We start from the raw sequence: 21317 nt of genomic DNA on the forward strand, positions 1-21317 counted from the left end.
AAAAGAATCAATGAAAACCGAAACCAACGAAAACCAACGACAACGAAAACCGAGGTTCCACTGTATAGAGTTGGAAGCAGGGCCATTTCATTTTGGTATTGTATATCCAGAAAATGTTGGTGAATCTCACTTTTTCTTTCTTAAATCCCATTTCCAAAAGTTGGTCTGGGGCTGAACCAATGGAGAGAAGTTTGTGGATTACTCACAAGGTCCAGTTGAGCTGTGAATCAGTTGATAGAAAGAAGGGAACAAGGCCCACAGTAGGAAAATGTAATTTCAACAGATAGTCAGGGGCACATATTTAGGACTCCCTTTCAGGAATAAACAAGAGCTTGCACATTTTGTTCTTGGAACTGTTTCAACTCCATCTGAAAATATCTTATATAGTTTTGGAGGGGGAGATTAAAAGAAGAACATATAAAATTACTACGGTATTGGCCCATGGTCCAAACAGGCTGGAGTGGTCTCCTCTGAATAGCAGACATTCTCTAGACTAAATTCTTTCTCAATCCTTCTACCCAGAATCATTTCATTGTAGAAACAAGAGAGAGAACTTGGGGCTTTCTACGGACAGATCATTTGCTGGATCATTAAGCAATGAGTAAAGTCATGATAGGACTGACCGGTCAATTTGCTTTCCAAATAAACAAAAGAAAGAAAGTAAGTTTTCTTAAACATCTACTACCAAATGGTGATATTGGGCTAAAATGGACCATTGATTTCCCATGGCATATTAACATCCAATACTCACTCACATTACTACATTATGGCTTCAAAAAGTCCATTTAGGCATAAGATGTTCATTTACAAATTATTGCAAAACGCATGAAAACTTAGGAGAGTTCCTTTGCATGACTTTTCTTTCAAAATAAAAAATGGATACATATATAATGCAAAGAATTTAAGCTAGAGAGGCTTCTGGCTTCTTGCATTAGAATTTCTATGGCTAGACATTTAGCATTCATTTGATTGCATTACATCTGTGAGATGCTACTGAACAGATATTCAATATTTTAAAAGGAGGTCCCTGGAGAGGCAGCACACATGTTTTCAAGTAAATAAAGTAATAACAAATGGCAGTTAGAAGGCACAGCCAAAGAGTCAAACACTGTTAACAGCAGTTTCTTTCTCATTTTCAGACTATAGCCAATTTTGTATGAACATCATCAATGGAGATTTGTAAGCATTTCGCAGTATGTTTAATGAATTGCTTTCGTTTCCCAAGATCAACATTGTTTTCAGAGGAAGTATCTGGGAGAACGGTTGTGGCTCAGCGCTAGGACTGAAGGTAGGTCCCCTTGGAATCCAGAAGGTCTCAAGTTCAGCCCCCAACATCTCCAGTTAAAAGGACCAGGAAGGAGATGATGAGAAAGACCATCTGCCTGAGACCTGGGAAGCAGCTGCCAGTCGAGTGGACAATACTGATCTTGATGGACCAATCAACTGATTCAGTATAAGGCAGATTCATGTGTTCATGTGACCATCTGAGCCAGTGGTGGGATTTAGCAGGTTCGCACCACTTCGGCAGAACTGGTTGTTAAAATGGTGCTTGTAAACAACCAATTGTTAAATTATTTGAATCCCACCATCAGAACCAGGTGTTAAATTATTTGAATCCCACCACTGATCTGAGCCTTATATTACAGACGTAAACTACCAGCTCTGCCTGAGTTTTGTTCATGTGGGTATCCTGACTCCCAATCAATAGCCTTTAAAGTTAAAAGGACCCCTCCTTCCTTCACCTGCAAAAAAGTTCAAAGAGGCTAACCCAAAAAGCAGGCACAGGAAATGGGGTATGTATATGTAAACACAAATCTGTGTGTCCACTTGAGATAATATGGAGCATACACTTATTTGTAGGTTGCAAAGTAGACTTGAGGGTAACAGGAAAGGTAGGAAGGAGAGAAGAGCAGAAACTACAAACTGTAGCATGTCAAATCCTCAAATGCAGAACTTTGCAAAATTACAGACCCAGCGGAACACAGCTTAGCTATATTACTGCACAGAAAATCTTTACAGGCACAATGAAGAATGGCTGTGAAATTGTTTACTTTGTTCTCCCTTTGAGGTGTCATGTTCTAAAATGCTAACTTGCAGTCTATGAGCAGCAGATTAATGTTTCCTTTATTTAAGAGCTTTCTTACTTTTCTTGTTGATACAAACTCTTGGAGACAAGTTCCAATTGTGCTGCAGCAAACAAGTATAGAGGAGGCTTGGAATAGAATAGAATAGAATAGAATAGAATAGAATAGAATAGAATAGAATAGAATAGAATAGAATCTTTATTGGCCAAGTGTGATTGGACACACAAGGAATTTGTCTCCGGTGCATATGCTCTCAGTGTACATAAAAGAAAAATACATTTGTCAAGAATCATAAGGTACAACACTTAATGATTGGGCACTTGTGAATAGGCTCCGTCCTCCACCCTTAGGATGGAGCTGTTGGCTTGCAAGCATGGTAACTGCACATGGAGGAAGTGGCCACGTATAAGCACCATCTCTGATTAAGAATGCTGCTTTTCAAAAGTGCTTAAACATGTGGGGAGAGCATACACATGCAGACTTCCTCCATGCTCTGACATCATGCAACTACATGAAAGTGGGGCTAACATACCATACCTGTGTTTGACTGAACCCACTGAACCAGGGGGCATTCATTGAAAATGCTGGGGGGAAGAATTAGGACTAATAAAAGGAAACACTTCTTCATGCAACGTGTGATTGGTGTTTGGAATATGCTCCCACAGGAGGTGGTGATGGCCACTAACCTGGATAGGTTTAAAAAGGGCTTGGACGGATTTATGGAGGAGAAGTCGATCTATGGCTACCAATCTTGATCCTCCCTGATCTGAGATTGCAAATGCCTTAACAGTCCAGGTGCTCAGGAGCAGCAGCCGCAGAAGGCCATTGCTTTCACATCCTGCATGGGAGCTCCCAAAGGCACCCGGTGGGCCACTGCGAGTAGCAGAGTGCTGGACTAGATGGACTCTGGTCTGATCCAGCAGGCTAGTTCTTATGTTCTTATGATTGCGCATATACGGCAACTGTTTTCCCCACAAAGAAACATCCTGAAATTGTTTCCCAAATATTGCTCCAAATATACTCCTTTTGTAAGAACTTCCCATTGCGTTTTATGGTACGAACGGCAGTATTTTCTTGTGCTCCCATTGCATGGAGATTATAAAAGTTAACTGCAGTAAAATGCTCGTCATCAGTTACTAATATTTCAATGTCAAATATGCACAGAAGATTCCGCTGGGCACATTTCTTGTAGCTTGCAGTGATTCTTCAGCCTCTGCAACTATGAGGCTATGGCACCTGTAACCATGGAAACTATGCATTCAAGCCACATGAAACATGAGAGTCAGGCTATGTGGTGTGTTCACTAGAATTGCCAATGGGGTAGGGGGAAGACAACTCATGATGACTTTATGAGACCCTTTCATGAAAAATGGTCTAAACAGCACAATCATCAGGGCTCCAAATTATATAATGCGCAGCAGGCCATATAAATTGGGGTGGAGTGCAAGATGACAGAAAAGGAGGGGTAATGCTTATCTGGCTTGGATTTACCAGAGAAGAACTTGGCAACAGTGAAGATTGCCTCACTTTAGTCGATCTCCAAGCTGCTGAAGTTTAATATTCTGAAGGAACACAGAATGTTGGAAACATCGCTAGAATTAATGCGACGCGTCCCCAAAATAGCTCTATTTTACTTGACTCTCCATGTGCAGCATCAACAATGAAGTTTCTGGGCCTAACCGTGTGACCCTTCTGAGCAAGTCCAGCACTCAAGCAATATTTCTTAGAGCTTAGTACATGTTGCAGTGAACCCTGCTCCACAACGCAGGACTCTGTCTTGTACGCATAAACCAGTCAGAAAAAAATCTATTATTCTGAAACCACATTAACAGATTGTGCCATGATAACAGGTTTGCAGGCTGGACCAGGGCCCCAGGCCAAACCAGTCCAAAGCAAACAGGCCATTGCTCATAGGGGCCTAAATGAACTATCAGAAGTTAAAGCTGTAGTCCAAACATGCACACTCATCACTTAAATATGCATCAGTTTAAAGCACTCAGCCCTTAATTTATTTATCGGAGCCTTCACCCACACTCAGACATATGTCTCCCTCTAAAATCAAAAATACGGCATTGCAAACATTCATTTCAACAAGGCTGTTTCCAGAGAACTTACCAAGCTAATAATACAAAAATAAAACAGATATAGTGTTCTGAAAGATTATGCTAACTATTGCAGATGTTCAGCCACCAACAAATTAAAATCCTGGAAGAAGGCTTCCAAGTACACACATGGCAAGGAATGCCATTAACATATTCTTTCATCTAGCAGATTCTTTGACACTCAGGACTGTATTTATTTACTATACTTTTCCACGGGCTGCATAGTCACCAGCCTTCAATTTTCACATCAGTTGCAGACGGGGAAAAGGGGGGGGAGAGAAATATCTCATCTAGTACACAGGCTGGGATTGAAATTGACTTCGAATCTCTGAACTGTCAACAAATTCTCTTACGAAAAGGTTTGCTTTACAGACATTATAAAGTAGGTGTCATCTCTGACACTTGCATTTTTTAGTCAGATGGCAGGTCTGGGAAAGAAACATTAAGAAACGTCAGAAAGGTTCTTAGAAAGCTCAGCTGTCACGCTACAAGCCTCGGTGGGCTCGCTTTGCAGTCAGATACTGTGCTGCTGATGTCAGAGGTTCTTTACTTAAAGTCTCTGACAAGTCAAGAAGAATACAGGGAGAATATGTTATCAGAAACTATGGTCTTGTCTTCAGTAACAGGTCAGGTTGACACTTATTTTCATGGCATTAAAAAAACCCTCTGATTCTGTTTCAGATTAAAAACTGAACACTGTATTCCCATTCGATGTACAAGATCAAGATTTACTCTGAGGAAACCCAGCTGGAAGGAGTAAGAATGTTCCCTGTCACAGCGACAAACTGAAAACTTACATAAGATTGACATAATCTCCTGTTTTAAATCCATTGTTCACAATCACACACCAGGAGTGCCTGCATTTCCTTTATAAAAGTGTGGAGTTAACTACTAACAATTTACTATTAAGAACGTTCTGGAAAATCACTGTCAAAATGCACTGAGTTCAATAGTCAGCCATGAGAACTAAATATGTCAACCATGCATGTACATGTATGCAATCACACAAATGGACTAATTAAAACCCAGACATAACTCACTATGGCCCCTTCCGCACATGCAAAATAATGCGTTTTCAAACCACTTTCACAACTGTTTGCAAGTGGATTTTGCCATTCCGCAGAGCTTCAAAGAGCACTGAAAGCAGTTTGAAAGTGCATTATTCTGCTTGTGCGGAATGAGCCTATAATTCTGGATGTTTGCAAAAACAAACAGTGGGACACTGACTATCGTTATCAACTTTCTCTACAAAAATTATTACCGTTAGCAGAGTAGAATAAAGAAGCCATAAAACAGTGTGGATAAAGGAAGGTGTCCAAGATATGTGAGCATTAGGAATTTCTCTCCCTGGCTGGCCCTAGAGAAAACTAGAGTTTTCTCTGACTGTTCTGTTGTGGGGCTTCTATTAAACAATACAGATCCCATGCTCTTGGAAAAAGTAGCAAAATTTCTTTTACAAGTGACAGAACTTTCTAAGTAATGTATACTGCTATATATAGTCTTCCTGTCTGCGTTTTGAATGTACTCTTGATTTGTATTTCAAAAATGTCTGGCAACGCTCTAGAATCTATTTTAAATGCCAAATAAAGGTTGTTGTTGTTGTTGATAAAGGAAGGAATAAGTTAATCCACTAAGCAACGAGTTTATTTTCATTCAAGAGCCTCCACTTATTTTTGCTGAAGGGAAGACATTAGGAGGACAAATATTTATAACTCTCATGCGATATAATCATGGCAGCATGAACTACTTTGTTTGGCCCCAAATTACTGTACATATCTTGTGGCCCAATGGCTCACAGAAGCAACCAAACTATCGGTGGAGAGAGTAAACCATACCATTGTTCCATGTGAGCATGTTAGTTCCATCTAGAGACATTACATGTTGGAGGAATGTTGATTTGTCCAACATTTCTCATAAATATTGCAAAGGGATAATACAAAGTACAACAAAAGGCTGGTGGCACCTTAAGGACTAACAATGATGTCAGTATAATCTTTTGTGAGTCACAGCTCATTTGTTCAGATATGTGGAACTCAAACAAGGAATTCTCCTTATGGGGAAGATTACGAAGGCGAAAAGAGTGAATTCAGAGAGTGAATTCTGACACTTATCTTTTTCAAGTGAGAGAGCTAGCAGTGGAGCTAATGGGGGCACAAGGGGAGTGACTGCTCCCCTTGAGCACATTTTGAAAAGTGGCACCTTTTCAAAATTCCCTTGTTTTTAGCTCACCACCCCCCCACCCCGACACACACACACAGGGCCGGGCTCTTCCTCCCCAGACTCGAGTACTCCATTCCTTCCTACCAAGATCAGTAAAATGAGTACCCAGCTTGCTCCAGGTAAAGTGTAGATGACTGGGGAAGGCAATGGCTACTTGGTATGTGTCATGATGCCTTCAAAATTTTGCAAATCTTTCTCACAATACTAGAACCAGGGGGCATTCATTGAAAATGCTGGGGGGAAGAATTAGGACTAATAAAAGGAAACACTTCTTCACGCAACGTGTGATTGGTGTTTGGAATATGCTGCCACAGGAGGTGGTGATGGCCACTAACCTGGATAGCTTTAAAAGGGGCTTGGACAGATTTATGGAGGAGAAGTCGATCTATGGCTACCAATCTTGATCCTCTTTGAACTGAGATTGCAAATGCCTTAACAGACCAGGTGATCGGGAGCAACAGCCGCAGAAGGCCATTGCTTTCACATCTTGCATGTGAGCTTCCAAAGGCACCTGGTGGGCCACTGCGAGTAGCAGAGAGCTGGACTAGAAGGACTCTGGTCTGATCCAGCCGGCTTGTTCTTATGTTCTTATGTTCTAAAAGGTGTTGCCTGCAAGAAGTTGTTTCAAAAAACAAAGTTAGTCTTCCCTTTGTAGAAGGGTCTGTTTTGTGCTGTGGCAGAAAGTGCTGCAGATGTCCTCCATACACCAAAACCAATGTGGAGCACCTTCTGTCAAAGTACAAAGGACAGCTGGGAAAAAATGCATCAGCAGGGGGGAAAAACAAATACAAACTCAGCAATGGAGTGAGCTGAAAGGGTGATTTAAGCATTGAGCTTATAGTTACTTCCCTTTGTTTAAATTTTGTGTTCCAATCAGAAGACATAAATCACATTTGCAATCAAGAAAAATTATAAAGTTAATGAAACATCTGAAAAGCAGTTGCTGGAATTATGAGCTGATGAGCGCCTGAAACAGTGGAAAATTATGAACTTTAAATTGATTTTTCACCTGCTTAAACACACACACACACACAATCACCTGCTTTTTAGTCACTCTTGAATTATCCCCAGACAGAACAAGCCACAGCAAATGGAAAGCATGGAGAGGACAATAAAACCTGCCAACTACACAACAGGGAAGTGCAGCTTGTGTGTGGTGTTTTCCCAAACGCCCAGGCAGAGGTCTCAGGTGGCTAATGTGGCTGGAATACGTAATTCAAAGCTCCAAATCATATGTTTACTAATTTCGACGTCTGCAGTGTACTTTGGAAGTAGCTGTGTAAGAAGAAACAACAGTAGATCTGATTTCAGCTAAACAGGGTTTTAAACTAAATTACCTATTTCCTCTTGCAGGGCTAGATGTAGCAACACTACAGGACTCCTAGTAATCATTCCAAATGCAATTGTAGGATTCAGTTGTAATGGTAATAAGGGCATATTCCATTTGCATTGGTTTCCAATCAGATGGCTTGCCCATCTGTACTCCACAACACTGCAGATTTCAGGATGACAGCCCCAAACCACACAGTCAGTAACTTACGCAGCATCTTTAAATATATAGAGCCCTCAACCTGAAAATCCTTTTGAAATACACTTCAGTTTTCACCAGAAAAAAGCATGGGCCATGGGTACAGGTTTTAAATATTTTTAACAACTGCTTCTACACTGCCTTCCTACAAAAGATATATTTAAGGCATTTCATAGGGGGGACTGAGAGAGAGATTTTAAAAAGCTATCAACAAGAATTACCATGGTCAGTAACAAGGAAAAGTAACTCAAATTCTACACAATTAAAGCATTCAAATGTAGAAAAGCCACAAGGAATGAACAGAAAGAAACCATCCCATTTCTGAGGGAACCAACTTAACACCGGAAGGCCTGGAGAACAGTAGTCTTTGCCTGACATTGAAAATATATTGAAGTAAAAAGTTCTCTTCACAACTTCAGTTTGATCCTGATGGAAGTCGTTTTCAGGTAGCCAGCTGAAAACTGTCTCAGCCTTCCATCCTACCAAGGTCAGTAAAATGAGTACCCAGCTTGCTCCAGGTAAAGTGTAGATGACTGGGGAAGGCAATGGCAAACCATTACATAAACAAAGTTTGCCTAGCAAACGTCATGATAGGATATCACCCCATGGGTCAGTAAGGACCAGTGCTTGCACAGGGGACCACCTTTACCTTTTTAAGAAACCAGCCCTCTTTAAGAGGAATTCTATAAGTATAGGATACTTAAAGATAGGATGTTCTTTCTGGTAGCCACCCTGTAAATTGTGACAGATGGGGGCATAAGGAGATGAGCCCCAAATGATAATCTCAGCTACCAGAAGGTTCTTACAGGAGAAGGTGATACAAAGAAAGACAGGGATTCTTGTATCTAAACAGGCACTGTCTTCTGTCTTTTTAAGACAGTTTGCTTTGCACATTAAGGCTCTGGATCTCTTTTTCTAATGTGCACAGGAGACTGATTACCAAATCGAAACAAGCATGGGTACATGGAGCTATATTAATTCCTCAGCTGATTCCCTTGGTTGCACAAATTGCTACCTATAGCTATTTCAGAAAGTTAACATGCTAATCCAGTGCATTATTTGTTCAGCAACACTGTGCAAAGAATTCCACCGTTGCTACAGTTTATTAGACTGCAACCTGCAAACCTATTTGGCACTAACAAATGCACACTTAAAACAATTCAGTTGCCACTGGAATTAAGTTGTAACTCCAAGAAACCTGGCTTCGGTTAATTGTCAGTGAAGGTTGACACATGATGTGACACTCCCCTGTGGTAAAATTACCACAAGTGATCTGACTGCAGAATTATAGGCAGAGTTAGGGATAGTGGCTACTACCTCTTCAATTCACAGTTATGCCAACCTGATTTCACCTAGTTCTGTCCAACTGAGGTCCTATACGGCACAAGGTGAACTTTTCAAGATCACTAGACTTCTTGGCTGTGACTAAAGTTCTTGTTCTCCTGCACCCTGGCTAGGAGATTGTGAAACAAAAGAACACTGGGACAGGTGAAAGAGTACATGGAACTTCCCCTTGTCTGACCAATGCTGCTTTCAAGTATCTCTGGTCAAGTGCTCTCTGCCCTACATAAAGGCCTCTTCCATGCCACAAAGAAAAGACACCCCAGATAACTTTATGATACCATCCTGAGGAGAGATGCAAAGCACCACAGAAGGTACTGATTTTTACCCATCAAGTGCTCTGCTCAAAATCTCGTGCTATTTTGTATGCGATAGTTTATGGATGAAGAAATGGCTGTTTTGGTATCACAGAACCCTCTGGGTGTCACAAGGAAACAGTAGTGGAGTCAAAACTGAGCTGGATAGTGAGATAAACACTAGGTCAGGAATGGCAAAGATGTCTTCCACCTTCCCTATCAGTGCACCAATATCCCATTTGTGTGAGATGGGGTGGGACTGCAAAAACCTAGGTGAGGGGCCACCTGCTGCTCACAGTTGTTCCCTCTAGCTTTAAGCTCCCTTTGGACTACCATAAGAACCCTGTGGCTCATTAGAACAGCAATAACCAAGGTTGACTGCCTACTATTTTCCTCTTAGTTGTTGTGAAACAAATTTTAAAAGCCAGGTTAGGCACTGATTTCAAGGTGCTTATAATTATTTTCCTCTTCAATCATGCAATCAAATGCATCTGTAAACGCTTTCATGGATCTCCTCACCTTTCACAGAAATTATTAATTTATATGAGGAAGCTACTGTCAAAAGCTCTGAACTTTAAAATAACCTTTTTATTCAATATGAATATTGTTGATGTTCGCATGAGGATACATAACACCATCAAACCTGGGGACTTACAAATAATTTGACTAGTTATGAGGAAAACGATATTTCTATTTTCATTTTCTTGAATCCCTACGCGGTAATATAGCAGCCCTACCCACGGAGCAACAATGGCTGAGGAAACAGTCACATATGCATGTACATTGACAAAGAGAAAATACACTGGGTCACAATTTAGGCACTGGAAACAACAGAAACTTCAGGAGTCAGCATGTTTAGAAACAAATGCCTGCTATAGAAGAAGAAAAGAAGAATTTGGATTTATATCCCCCCTTTCTCTCCTGTAGGAGACTCAAAGGGTCTTACAATCTCCTTGCCCTTCCCCCCTCACAACAAACACCCTGTGAGGTGAGTGGGGCTGAGAGAGCTCCGAGAAGCTGTGACTAGCCCAAGATCACCCAGCTGGCGTGTGTGGGAGTGTACAGGCTAATCTGAATTCCCCAGATAAGCCTCCACAGCTCAAGCGGCAGAGCAGAGAATCAAACCCGGTTCCTCCAGATTAGATACCCGAGCTCTTAACCTCCTACGCCACTGCTGCTCACCCAGAGGGCCCAGTAGAGTTCCTGAAGAAACTGCTAATTAGTGGTTAGACTGCTAGATGAGGATTAGGAAGAACCTTGTTCAAGTCCTCATTCTGATATGAAGATTGCAGGGAAACCTAACAGTTTGGTTAGTATCTTCAAGGACATTAAGCAAAATTAATGCAAACTGAGGAGGTATTGCTAATCCTAGGATCTGATAACAGTTTGAAAAAATGGTTGCAAATTCCAGACAAGGAGCTGGTCCAGCCATCGTAGGACCCAACTCTGAATGGCCAGGACAGGGAGAAGGAGGCCCACAAACTGCTTCCACCCCCTTGCCTCATCCTTCCCCTGTGGTTCATAATGATGGCTCAGAGTTTATGTCCAAATCAGCGTTAGCTCCGGCTGTCAAACAACCTTATCTGGGCCAGTCTATGGAACACCAGCATGCTAATGTGTGCTTTTTTCAAGTTCTCAAAATTTCAGGTAATTCTGACATCTAGACCAGTGGTGGCGAACCTCTGGCACTCCAGATGTTATGGACTACAATTCCCATCAGCCCCTGCCAGCATGGGCAATTGACCATGCTGGCAGGGGCTGATGGGCATTGTAGTCCATAACATCTGGAGTGCCAGAGGTTCGCCACCACGGATCTAGACATTTGTAACTGTGAAACAACAAGGAGGAAAAAAACCCAACAACACGAACTAGGGGAAAATGAGCAGATTGAATTTCAGACCACAGGAACAGATTTTTCGGCATTTTATGTGACCTGATATACCAGCAGCTAAGGACAAAGGAACCAAAGCCTGCCTTCATGGCAGCTGACTGGAAGGAAAAACTCACACTATTGGTTCAGGAGGCTTGTGCTGCGTCTGTATCAAATTACTTCTTCCTTTCACAGGAAATCAAAAGTTTACAAAGCAACAAGTCTACCCCATGCCGGAAAGCTGCTCCCACAATGGGTGGGCGTTTATTTCTTTCTGCATTGTCTCTGTGGAAGAGGGCTTTGGCAGATCATTTCTGTCTAGAAAACACAGGGTTGGCATACAGCAAACCTCAATTTGCTCCCCAGCATTAACACAGGAACCCACCCAAAGAAATATCACAGGCTGACCAGCAATATTTAAAATCCGACTGTACTAGATGCTGTCTTACCACAAAGAATCCCATTGAAAAACAGAAAGGAGTTTTAAAAAATTATTTGCAACAGGGGTTTTCCCCATATACTATCGGGCTTTTTACAACATTTATTTGGGTGGATTCATTGTGCCCTCTAGAGCATTTAGGTGTCTATCGTCTTCCAGTTCAGAGCAGGGTCAATGTTTCTTGCCCCACAGTACTTAAGCTGCAGCATTCAACCATTAAAAAAGCCTTGCAGTATTGCTCAAAACAGCTGTGCAAAAGAGGATAAAATTTATGTTTCCTCTTTTGCCTTCAAGTCCCCCCCTCCTTTTTAGGACAGGGAGGCAGGATTGGAGGAGACAGAAACAAACTCAACAGTGACTTCTCATCAACAAATGAGATACAAAAATCAGGAAGCGCTGTTCCTGCACAGAGTGGAGCAGACAGTGCTGGGCGCTGAGGAGGAGGGCAGCTCTCAAACACAGGAGGTGGACATTTGGAGGAAGGCGACATCGAGAAACAACAGAGGCCCGGAGATGTTACTAAAACAGGCCGAAGTATGTCTCTCTCTTGCTTTATTAGAAATCCATGCAGACAGAATAATAATTGCCACGTTACAGATGGCAATTCAGGGAAATATGAAATGGTGCATTTTAAAAATGAATGACTGGTTAGCATTTTTGGAAACAGACTGTGAATACACATTATGGAGCAAACAAAAGCTGCCAGCTCCCAACTGTGATATTTGAAGTTCAGCACAACAGAAGCAACAAGGTGCCAACCCTGCACATAGTTTCACTGATTGCTGACCCAGGCTCCTACCTGAACATGTCTCCGAGGCCCTTGAGCATTCCCTTCTTGGCTTTCATTTTATCTTTCTCTTTATCTCGATCTTTCTTCTTGTCCTTCCCGATTTTCTTCCGGTCCCCTTTATCTTGACTGCCATTCATCTGTCTTTCAAGCGAATGGGAGGGCTGGTCGCTTGATGTGGACACAGATTCTCTACCCGACCGCGAGCTTTCTTCAGTGTCTTCTTCCACTGAAAGAATCAGATTGTTTTACTGGGGACTGGTAGAAAGAAAGATGGTTTAACTGATTCTTTGACACAAGTTTTCAGAGAAATATATAGTTTCAATAACAGCTCTGGTTATTGTGTAAATTGTAGCTACTCATCCAGGTTGGGTAGCCAATACACAAAACTCCCATTACAAGCAGCCGCCCAAAACTGTAAACTGCAGTCCCCCATTCATAACCATTTATGTTAGGGGACTTTTTTGCGCGGTGGGGACAGGCACACATGCAGGCTTCATCATACTTTATGAACTGAGCAAAGTGAGTCTCTTGGTCTCCTCTTTGTGCTTTCACAACCTATCTACCTTGGACACTGTATGTTACAATGAAATCTGCTACATACAATATAATTTCTCTCATGAACATTTGAACACTAGATCAAATCTATTCCTGGCTTTAAAGGAAGGAAAAGTGCAAGGTGTACTGGGAACAATTCAGCCACAGTTAAGGCTCTCCCATTTATTTGAATGGGGGAGTTTAGCATGTGCCTACAGTCTGTTCCATGAGATATAATGGGACCCAATAATCTTTGATTTTGCCTGTTTCACATGCATTACAATGAGATGGAGAGCTTGAAGACTGAGATATTAGAATTGAAAATTATTCATGCCCATTCATGGCATATATGTATATATTTCATTCTAAGGATAAACTCTCGCTCATTTTAAGGATAAACACTCAGTCCCACCCATGTTTTCAAGGAGGCTAACAAAGGCTCATTCCGCACATGCAGAATAATGCACTTTCAAACTGCTTTCATTGCTCTTTGAAGCTGTGCGGAATGGCAAAATCCACTTGCAAACAGTTGTGAAAGTGGTTTGAAAACGCATTATTTTGCATTTGCGGAAGGGGCCAAAGATATATGATGTCTCTATAGAGCACTGGAATATCACAGTGATTTTCACGAACAGGGTAGTGGAAGAAAGACATGTGAAATACAATATGATGCAGTAGTTGAAGTGAGGCTATTGAATAGGACAGGGTTTTTTTTAACTTAACGTAGCATTAAAAGTACAAACAAATCACATATCTTATACAAATTGGTTGGGGGGAACTTGAGACAGGAAAATCCCCAGGTTTGCACAAAAATATGAAAAGCTGAATAAACTTAATACCCCCAATAACAAGTAACACAAGAAAGAAAGAAAGAAAGAAAGAAAGAAAGAAAGAAAGAAAGAAAGAAAGAAAGAAAGAAAGAAAGAAAGAAAGAAAGAAAGAAAGAAAGAAAGAAAGAAAGGGAGGGAGGGAGGGACGGAGGGAGGGACGGAGGGAGGGACGGAGGGAGGGACGGAGGGAGGGACGGAGGAAGGAAGGAAGGAAGGAAGGAAGGAAGGAAGGAAGGAAGGAAGGAAGGAAGGAAGGAAGGAAGGAAGGAAGGAAGGAAGGAAGGAAGGAAGGAAGGAAGGAAGGAAGGAAGGAAGGAAGGAAGGAAGGAAGGAAGGAAGGAAGGAAGGAAGGAAGGAAGGAAGGAAGGAAGGAAGGAAGGAATCATTATTGAGAGGGGGAAAAACACAGGATTGATTTGATGGGTTGGGAAAGACTATAGAAAACTGGACACCTGGGAGGATGGGTTACAGGGAGACGAAATGGGGGCAGGAAGTGGGTTCTGTCAGTGCACTTCAAGCATTTCTTTCCCACTGCTAATACATGACTAAAGGGGAAATGAGTCAAGTCTGAACTTACTAAAATGTGTAATGTATAATTTGACCCATAGTTTCTTCAAAATGCACACTTGCTACTCTGTTCCTCAGTTTCCTATTTGTGCCAGTCAGCTGCTTCCTCCTCAACTTCCCTCTGGTTGGGACTGTTATTCCTAGGGTTGTCAACTTCCAGGAGCTGCCTGGGTGGTTCCTGGGATTGCAACTAAACTCCGGGCCAGACTGAGCAGTTCACCTGGAGAAAATGGCTGCGTTGGAAGGGGGACTTTATGGCATTATACCCCACTGAAGTTCCTCCTTTCCCCAATCCCACCCTCATCAGGCACCATCCCCAAAATCTCCAGGTATTTCCCAACCTGGAGCTGGCAACCCTATTTATTCCCCTTCTCTCGGCCACTCCGAGTTCCCATTTCCTTTCGTTTACTCCTGAAGAGATTGTTTCTCCCAAGGAGACCTCTACAACAGACTTTGATTTTATATTTCACTTTTTCTCTACCTTTAAGGAGTCTCAAAGCCGCTTAACAGTCGCCTTTCTTTCCTTTCCCCACAATAGATACTTTGTGAGGAAGGTGGGGCTGAGGAAGTTCTGAGAGAACTGTGACAAACCCGGATGACCAGATTAGAGTCCATCACTCTTAACTATGGTTCTCAGAAAGAGATTTTTCCCACTCTAGTCACAGTAACTAGAACATTAATCCCGCCTGCATTCTGAGCATCAGGTCAACAGCAGAAACATAACGTATTGAAGAGGATCTACAGACATTGCACTGTGAAGCTATTCTAATAATGCCACAGAAGAGGCAACCAAGAGACAGCAACTACTGAATGTGAAGCTGTTCCATAACTGAGCTCCTAGACTGCTTATTGTGTTATTTAATACAAGCAGAGGCTCAGGCAATTAAGACTCAGCAGAGATTACAAAGTGCTGCCAATTTATTCAGATTCAAATGAGTTGCTCTCAGACAACACATCAGAAAGGAAACTCTGTTCCTTATCAGCCATTCCAAGAGTTTGAAAATGAACAAGGGCGTGCGTGTGTGCACGCACACACACACACACATCATGTATTCTAATAGGAAAGAGTGACCTCATTGGCAGATGCTTACATTTGTAGATTGGGACCACGCTGACAGGAAGCAGATACTTCTGCAAACTTGAGGGACACTCCAAGTTTGCAGATCAATCAGAAAACATTGAAAATACACTGGGGACACTGCATCTACCTCCTCCTCTGTCAGCAAGGAGACCAAGCAGCTTGGCGGTGATGGGTGAGCGGGGACAGGGAGTCATTCTGGACCTGGAAATGGAGGCTGGGGTGGTCACAGCAGGAGAGGGCAAGGAGATGCACTTGGCCAATGACTGATGCCCGGAACTGCAGCAGGCCCAGGGGCAGTGACAGTGGGGGAGTGGAAGCTGCACCAGGCCTGGCAGTGGAGAACAGAGGTCAGGAGCTTTGGGAAGACCTTTAAAAAGTTGTCACATTTAGTTACGGGGTATTTTTAAATACTGATTAAAAATGGGAACACTGAGTTTACAGGACTAAATTCACTCATTATGACAGGAGCTGCTTAAACTGAAAACATTCATAAAAAACGGAGAGTGCAAATTCATTTTCCAAAGTCCTTATATCAGACAAACTAACAAATTAATCACCTGGGCTTTCCCAGCTCCTTTTTCATTCATAAACTTGTTACATTAAGGGCAGTAGAAACCAATTATTCCAGCTAGGAAACATTTTACAAATGCTTCCAAATCAACGTTTTAAAAAATTAATAATGTTCATATAATTTTTCCCTATTTGAATTAATTTACGACTTGCCCTATTGTCACTCAATACAGGCTGTTATTTTATCAGCCCGTTGCTGCACCGTTTGATAATGATAAGGCTAAGTTTGAAGAGATTCTTTTCTGTTAATGACATTCTTCACATGCTGAGTCATTCTTAGGGTTAAAGAATTTCAAATGTAAATGAATGCCCATTAGGATTGGTAATAGCTGATCATTAGCTTTATGCTTTATTAGAACTGCCAGCCTTACATATTTTAATTAAAGAACACCAGCTTAATTAAAAAACACTGAGCCCTTCGGGGGAGGGCGGTTTATAATAATAATAATAATAATAATAATAATAATAATAATAATAATAATAATAATAATAATAATAATAATAATAATAATAATAATAATAATTTTTCCTTGCTTTATGGATGAAGTATCTAGGCTGAAATGTTTCATCCTAAATGCAACTTCTCTCTTTTTTTGAGTGACTGACTGTCCCACTATCCATTTCTAATAAACTTATTCTTTTTTAAATAGTTTTGCTTCAGAAACCTGGAACTGGTAATTGAAATAGCACCTAGACCAGGGGTCTGCAACCTGCAGCTCTCCAGATGTTTATGGACTACAATTCCCATCAGCCCCTGCCACCATGGCTAATTGGCCATGCTGGGGGGAAACATCTGGAGAGCCGCAGGTTGCAGACCCCTGACCTAGACAGAGGAGGGAAAACCTATAACTGTCATTGTCATAACATACCATCATGCCATGGCTTTTGGTGCACAGAGATGCTCAGAAGAATATTTGGAAAGGTTCCAAAAGTACATTAAATTCTGTAGTGACCATAATTTTAGATTTTTTAAAAACAAAAACAAAGCAAACCTATACTCAGTACTGGAGCTACAAGTTTGTCTGTGAGAACTGGGAACAGGGGACCTTAAAGCTTTTCACACTTCTGAAAGTAGAGCCAAGAGGTCTACTAAGCACTGAAAAGTCTTTCTTTCTAGTGAATGGCAAACAATCTGGTCAAGTCTTGTCCTTCTGTATCTGTAATAGGTAGAGCTCCGGTTGCCAGGTTTAAGATAAGAAACCTTGCTTCCTAGGTCTTTCTTCTATGGCTAATTTTGGAACTCAAATCCTCTAATTATCTCTCTTCCTTGGTTCTTTCCTTCCATGCATTGTCATGCAAACTCTACTATTTCTTACTCTTCCTACCCCCCCCCCCTTCTCTCCCCTGCCACTGACTCCTCTGGCTTCAGGCATCACTTCTATGTTGTGCCAAATTATCTCCCACTCACCCCTGACCTCCTTCAGCAGCATATCGACCAATAAGGGGCAGCTGCCTATTTGCCCCATGTGGGGACCTTCTGCATTCCTGCAGGGAATGGAACCTTCTGCATATTGGGTAGCTGCTCCACGATGGCATCCCCCAATGATTCTTGCATTGGAGCTATACTGTCATACACTGTAGTGTATACAGACCATGGAAATATGATCAAAACTGCTAATGATATGAATGGTCAAGATGCTCTTTACAGATATTGAAAAGGAACAGAGGTGTGTTGCTTGCTTAATAGGATACTTATTCCAATGGAGGAACCATGACCAGAAATCGTTCCAAAGACCCCAACCAGTATGAGATTAACCACAAAAATAATAGCCACCTCTCAACTCAGGGTACACGTACATGGGGTTTTAATGCTGTACACTGGAGAACACAAAATGAACATAATTCCTGCCAAGAGAACTCTGAAATGACAAGTAGCAAAAGAAATACAGTGCTGTACAGGAGAGGGTGAGGGCGTAACATTGAGTAGATGTGACGGGGAAGAGAAGTGTCACATAGCAAGAGAAAAACAAGTAAGGAGAAGCTTAGGTTGTTAAACAAAGGCTTCAGGCAGAAAGAAGAAATAAAAAGGCTAAGGCTGATTCAAGAATGGGGGACAGATGGACCCCTAGACAGGAAGACAGAAAAGAGGGGGGAAACAAAATGGCTGAGAAGATGGAGAGATTCAGAAAGAAAGGACAATAGGCCAACTCCTCCATTTACCATTATCTGTAACTCGCTTTCTGACACCATGTGATCTAACATTGCTAGTGGAAGCACTGGAACATGCAAAGGGTTGTCCCACTGGAAGGACAATCACTGTGACAACAGGGCATTTGGAAGAATATAAAATTTAAACTTGGAAGTCTGGGAAGAGGAGAGTTTTACAAATAAGGATAAGAACAAGTACACTCTAATACATACTCAGTAAAAACACAACAAAAACAAATGACTGGTCCATTACAAGACCATGGGAAGCCAAACATTAAAAAGTAAAACGGGGAAAGAAGCTTCCATGAAAGTTTTACTTACAGGTCTCCATGCCTTCATCATCTTCATCTGCCACAGGTTTATCGTACGATTTGTCTATTGCGGCTCTGAAGCTCTCATTACAACCTCGCCCCCGGATTATTCGTGGCCGTGGCCGATGGAAGGGAATGTCGCCGTTCAAAGTCACCTCAGCCACCGCTGTCTGCAGGCTTTCTAACGAGCTGGATTTCTTCAGCCCCAGTGAAGGCCCCACATCTCTGGTTGGGGAACCTTAGTAGTTATTTTGAAAAAAGTTAATTAGAATTAGCAAGGAGGAGCCACAGGCTTGATTATTAACATCCCCAGAGAAAATCTTTGGGGATGTGCTTAAACATTATTCACATTATCTCTATAATCCATAGGGAATTCTAGGCAGATTTCTTGGTTACAGCAATAAATGTGTCAAGTCAGACCCAGTGAATCTGACAAGGTTAGCAAAATCCCAACACGCAAAATTGGAGGGAAGTTAAAATCATCACTGTTATTTCAACCGTTTTAATGAGGATAAAATAATTACCAAGCTGTTAAAAAAACAAAGAACTCAAATATTAAAGATGTCAGCATTATATAGTTGATTGACATAGCTAGTTAATTTCCCTTTTTTAAATAGCAGAAACAATTCTCTGTAACCATTATAAATAATGAACATTAGGGAGATTTTATTGACCTAAAATTAGCCTGCATTCTCAGAATAATATCTAGGGAAAATCCAGCTTCAACAGCTACTTTCATGAAGTGAATTTTAATAACCTACACTTAAACATTGCAGTGTTCTCAAGGGCTTGTCTACACAGACTTTTTCCCTTGGATTAATTAACCCATATTAGTTAATATGGTTATTACACATAAAAACCCATGTAGATACTTATTATGGATTAAATGTGAATCACTTTTTTTAACCTTGCTTAGGAATAGAGATTACCACAGTATGTTAAAAAGAACTAATAATCTCTAATAAATGTTTACATAAGACACATTAGTTAATAAATAACATTAATCAGTGCATGGAAAATGTTCCTTTCCATTAGAATAGAATGACAAAATTAATTTTATAATGGGTGTGTATATGAAAAACTTCACAGGAGAATTTTTTACACTGAAAAAATCAGGAATAGAACCTGTAAAAATTAATTTTGTAATGCTGTTGTAATCAATTTTTTTTAACTTGGGTTTATTATTATTCAATACTGTTTAAACACTTATTAGAGATTATTAGCGCAGGCAGAATGCGAAAGTAATCCTTGTTTCTAATTAAAGAAAATGTACTTTGGACATGACATTACTTTCAGACATGTCTAATTCTAACTTTAAAAATTGAAACCATTTCCTGAAAAACGGACCCTCATTTAAATGTGCATGTGTTGACAGCCAAGTCAGGAAAAACACAGAAGACATCAGAGCTGCTGTAACTAACCAAAATCTCAGCCAGCCTTCTCACTAAGTAGGTGACAACATTTCCAGGTACGAATAGAACCACTCAGGCCAATCCGAAACAGAGGGTGACAAAGTGATGGTACTGAAGAGAGGAAGTATTCACCATCTAGCCTGAAGAAGTCAACCAACTATGCTTTAAATTACCTCATTAAGGATCTTTCCAACATTTAATCATAACAGCGAATGCATGTTCTTAGCAAAAAAAAAAAATTCTATTCTAAAGACAAGCTCATATTTTGAAAGAAAAAGTGCCATGCCATTAAAACTCCTATCTAGTTCATGTTTCAGATATGGGCAGAAGAAACCATCCTTCCTGTGTTTATGATGATATTATCTGTATTACATGATTTTAAAGCCAACCAGACTACCTGGATGACCTCAAAAATGGATGTTCTGGTAAGGTTGCTTCCACAATCATACTGAACTCACCAAGGAAATTTATAGTAGTAGTAGTAGAAGAAGAAGAAGAAGAAGAAGAAGAAGAAGAAGAAGAAGAAGAAGAAGAAGAAGAAGAAGAAGAAGAAGAAGAAGAAGAAGAAGAAGAAGAAGAGGAGGAGGAGGAGGAGGAGGAGGAGGAGGAGGAGGAGGAGGAGGAGGAGGAGGAGTTTGGATTTTTATCCCCCCTTTCTCTCCTGCAGGAGACTCAAAGGGGTTTACAATCTCCTTGCCCTTCCCCCCTCACAACAAACACCCTGTGAGGTAGGTGGGGCTGAGAGAGCTCCGTAGAGCTGTGACTAGCCCAAGGTCACCCAGCTGGCGTGTGGGGGAGTGTACAGGCTAATCTGAATTCCCCAGATAAGCCTCCAAAGCTCAGGCGGCAGAGCGGAGAATCAAACCCGGTTCCTCCAGATTAGATACACGAGCTCTTAACCTCCTACGCCACAGCATAAGGTGGGGGGGACATATCTGAACACAGGAAGTTGCCTTATATCAAGTCACACTACTGGTCCAGCTAGGTCAGTAGTGTCTCACTCTGACTGGTAGGAGTCCCAAGATGAAGTCTGGTCCAGGCTTGATACCCAAAATCACCATCATCTTCTTTTTTAAGCTGTACATTTAAAAAGTATGCAATGGTCATTAACCTGCACACCATTATTCCACTGGAACTATGTAATCGACTCTGTATCATTCTGGAATTGGATACATACCACTGAAGCATTATTAG

General features: G+C 41.3%; 1 protein-coding gene across 4 annotated transcripts in view; it reads right to left on the minus strand.

Annotated features, from left to right (window-relative positions):
* PARD3 (par-3 family cell polarity regulator) overlaps nt 1-21317 on the minus strand; it is a 605108-nt gene that overhangs the window by 140464 nt on the left and 443327 nt on the right. For all 4 annotated transcript variants that reach the window (XM_048510786.1, XM_048510784.1, XM_048510785.1 and 1 more), the window contains 2 exons: nt 18722-18949; nt 12680-12896 (listed from right to left, as the gene is read on the minus strand). In XM_048510786.1, the coding sequence (XP_048366743.1) occupies nt 12680-12896; nt 18722-18949 (445 nt within the window). The remainder of the gene's footprint in view (nt 1-12679; nt 12897-18721; nt 18950-21317) is intronic.

This window comes from Sphaerodactylus townsendi, linkage group LG11 (assembly GCF_021028975.2).
Source record: "Sphaerodactylus townsendi isolate TG3544 linkage group LG11, MPM_Stown_v2.3, whole genome shotgun sequence".
Lineage (NCBI taxonomy): Eukaryota > Metazoa > Chordata > Lepidosauria > Squamata > Sphaerodactylidae > Sphaerodactylus > Sphaerodactylus townsendi.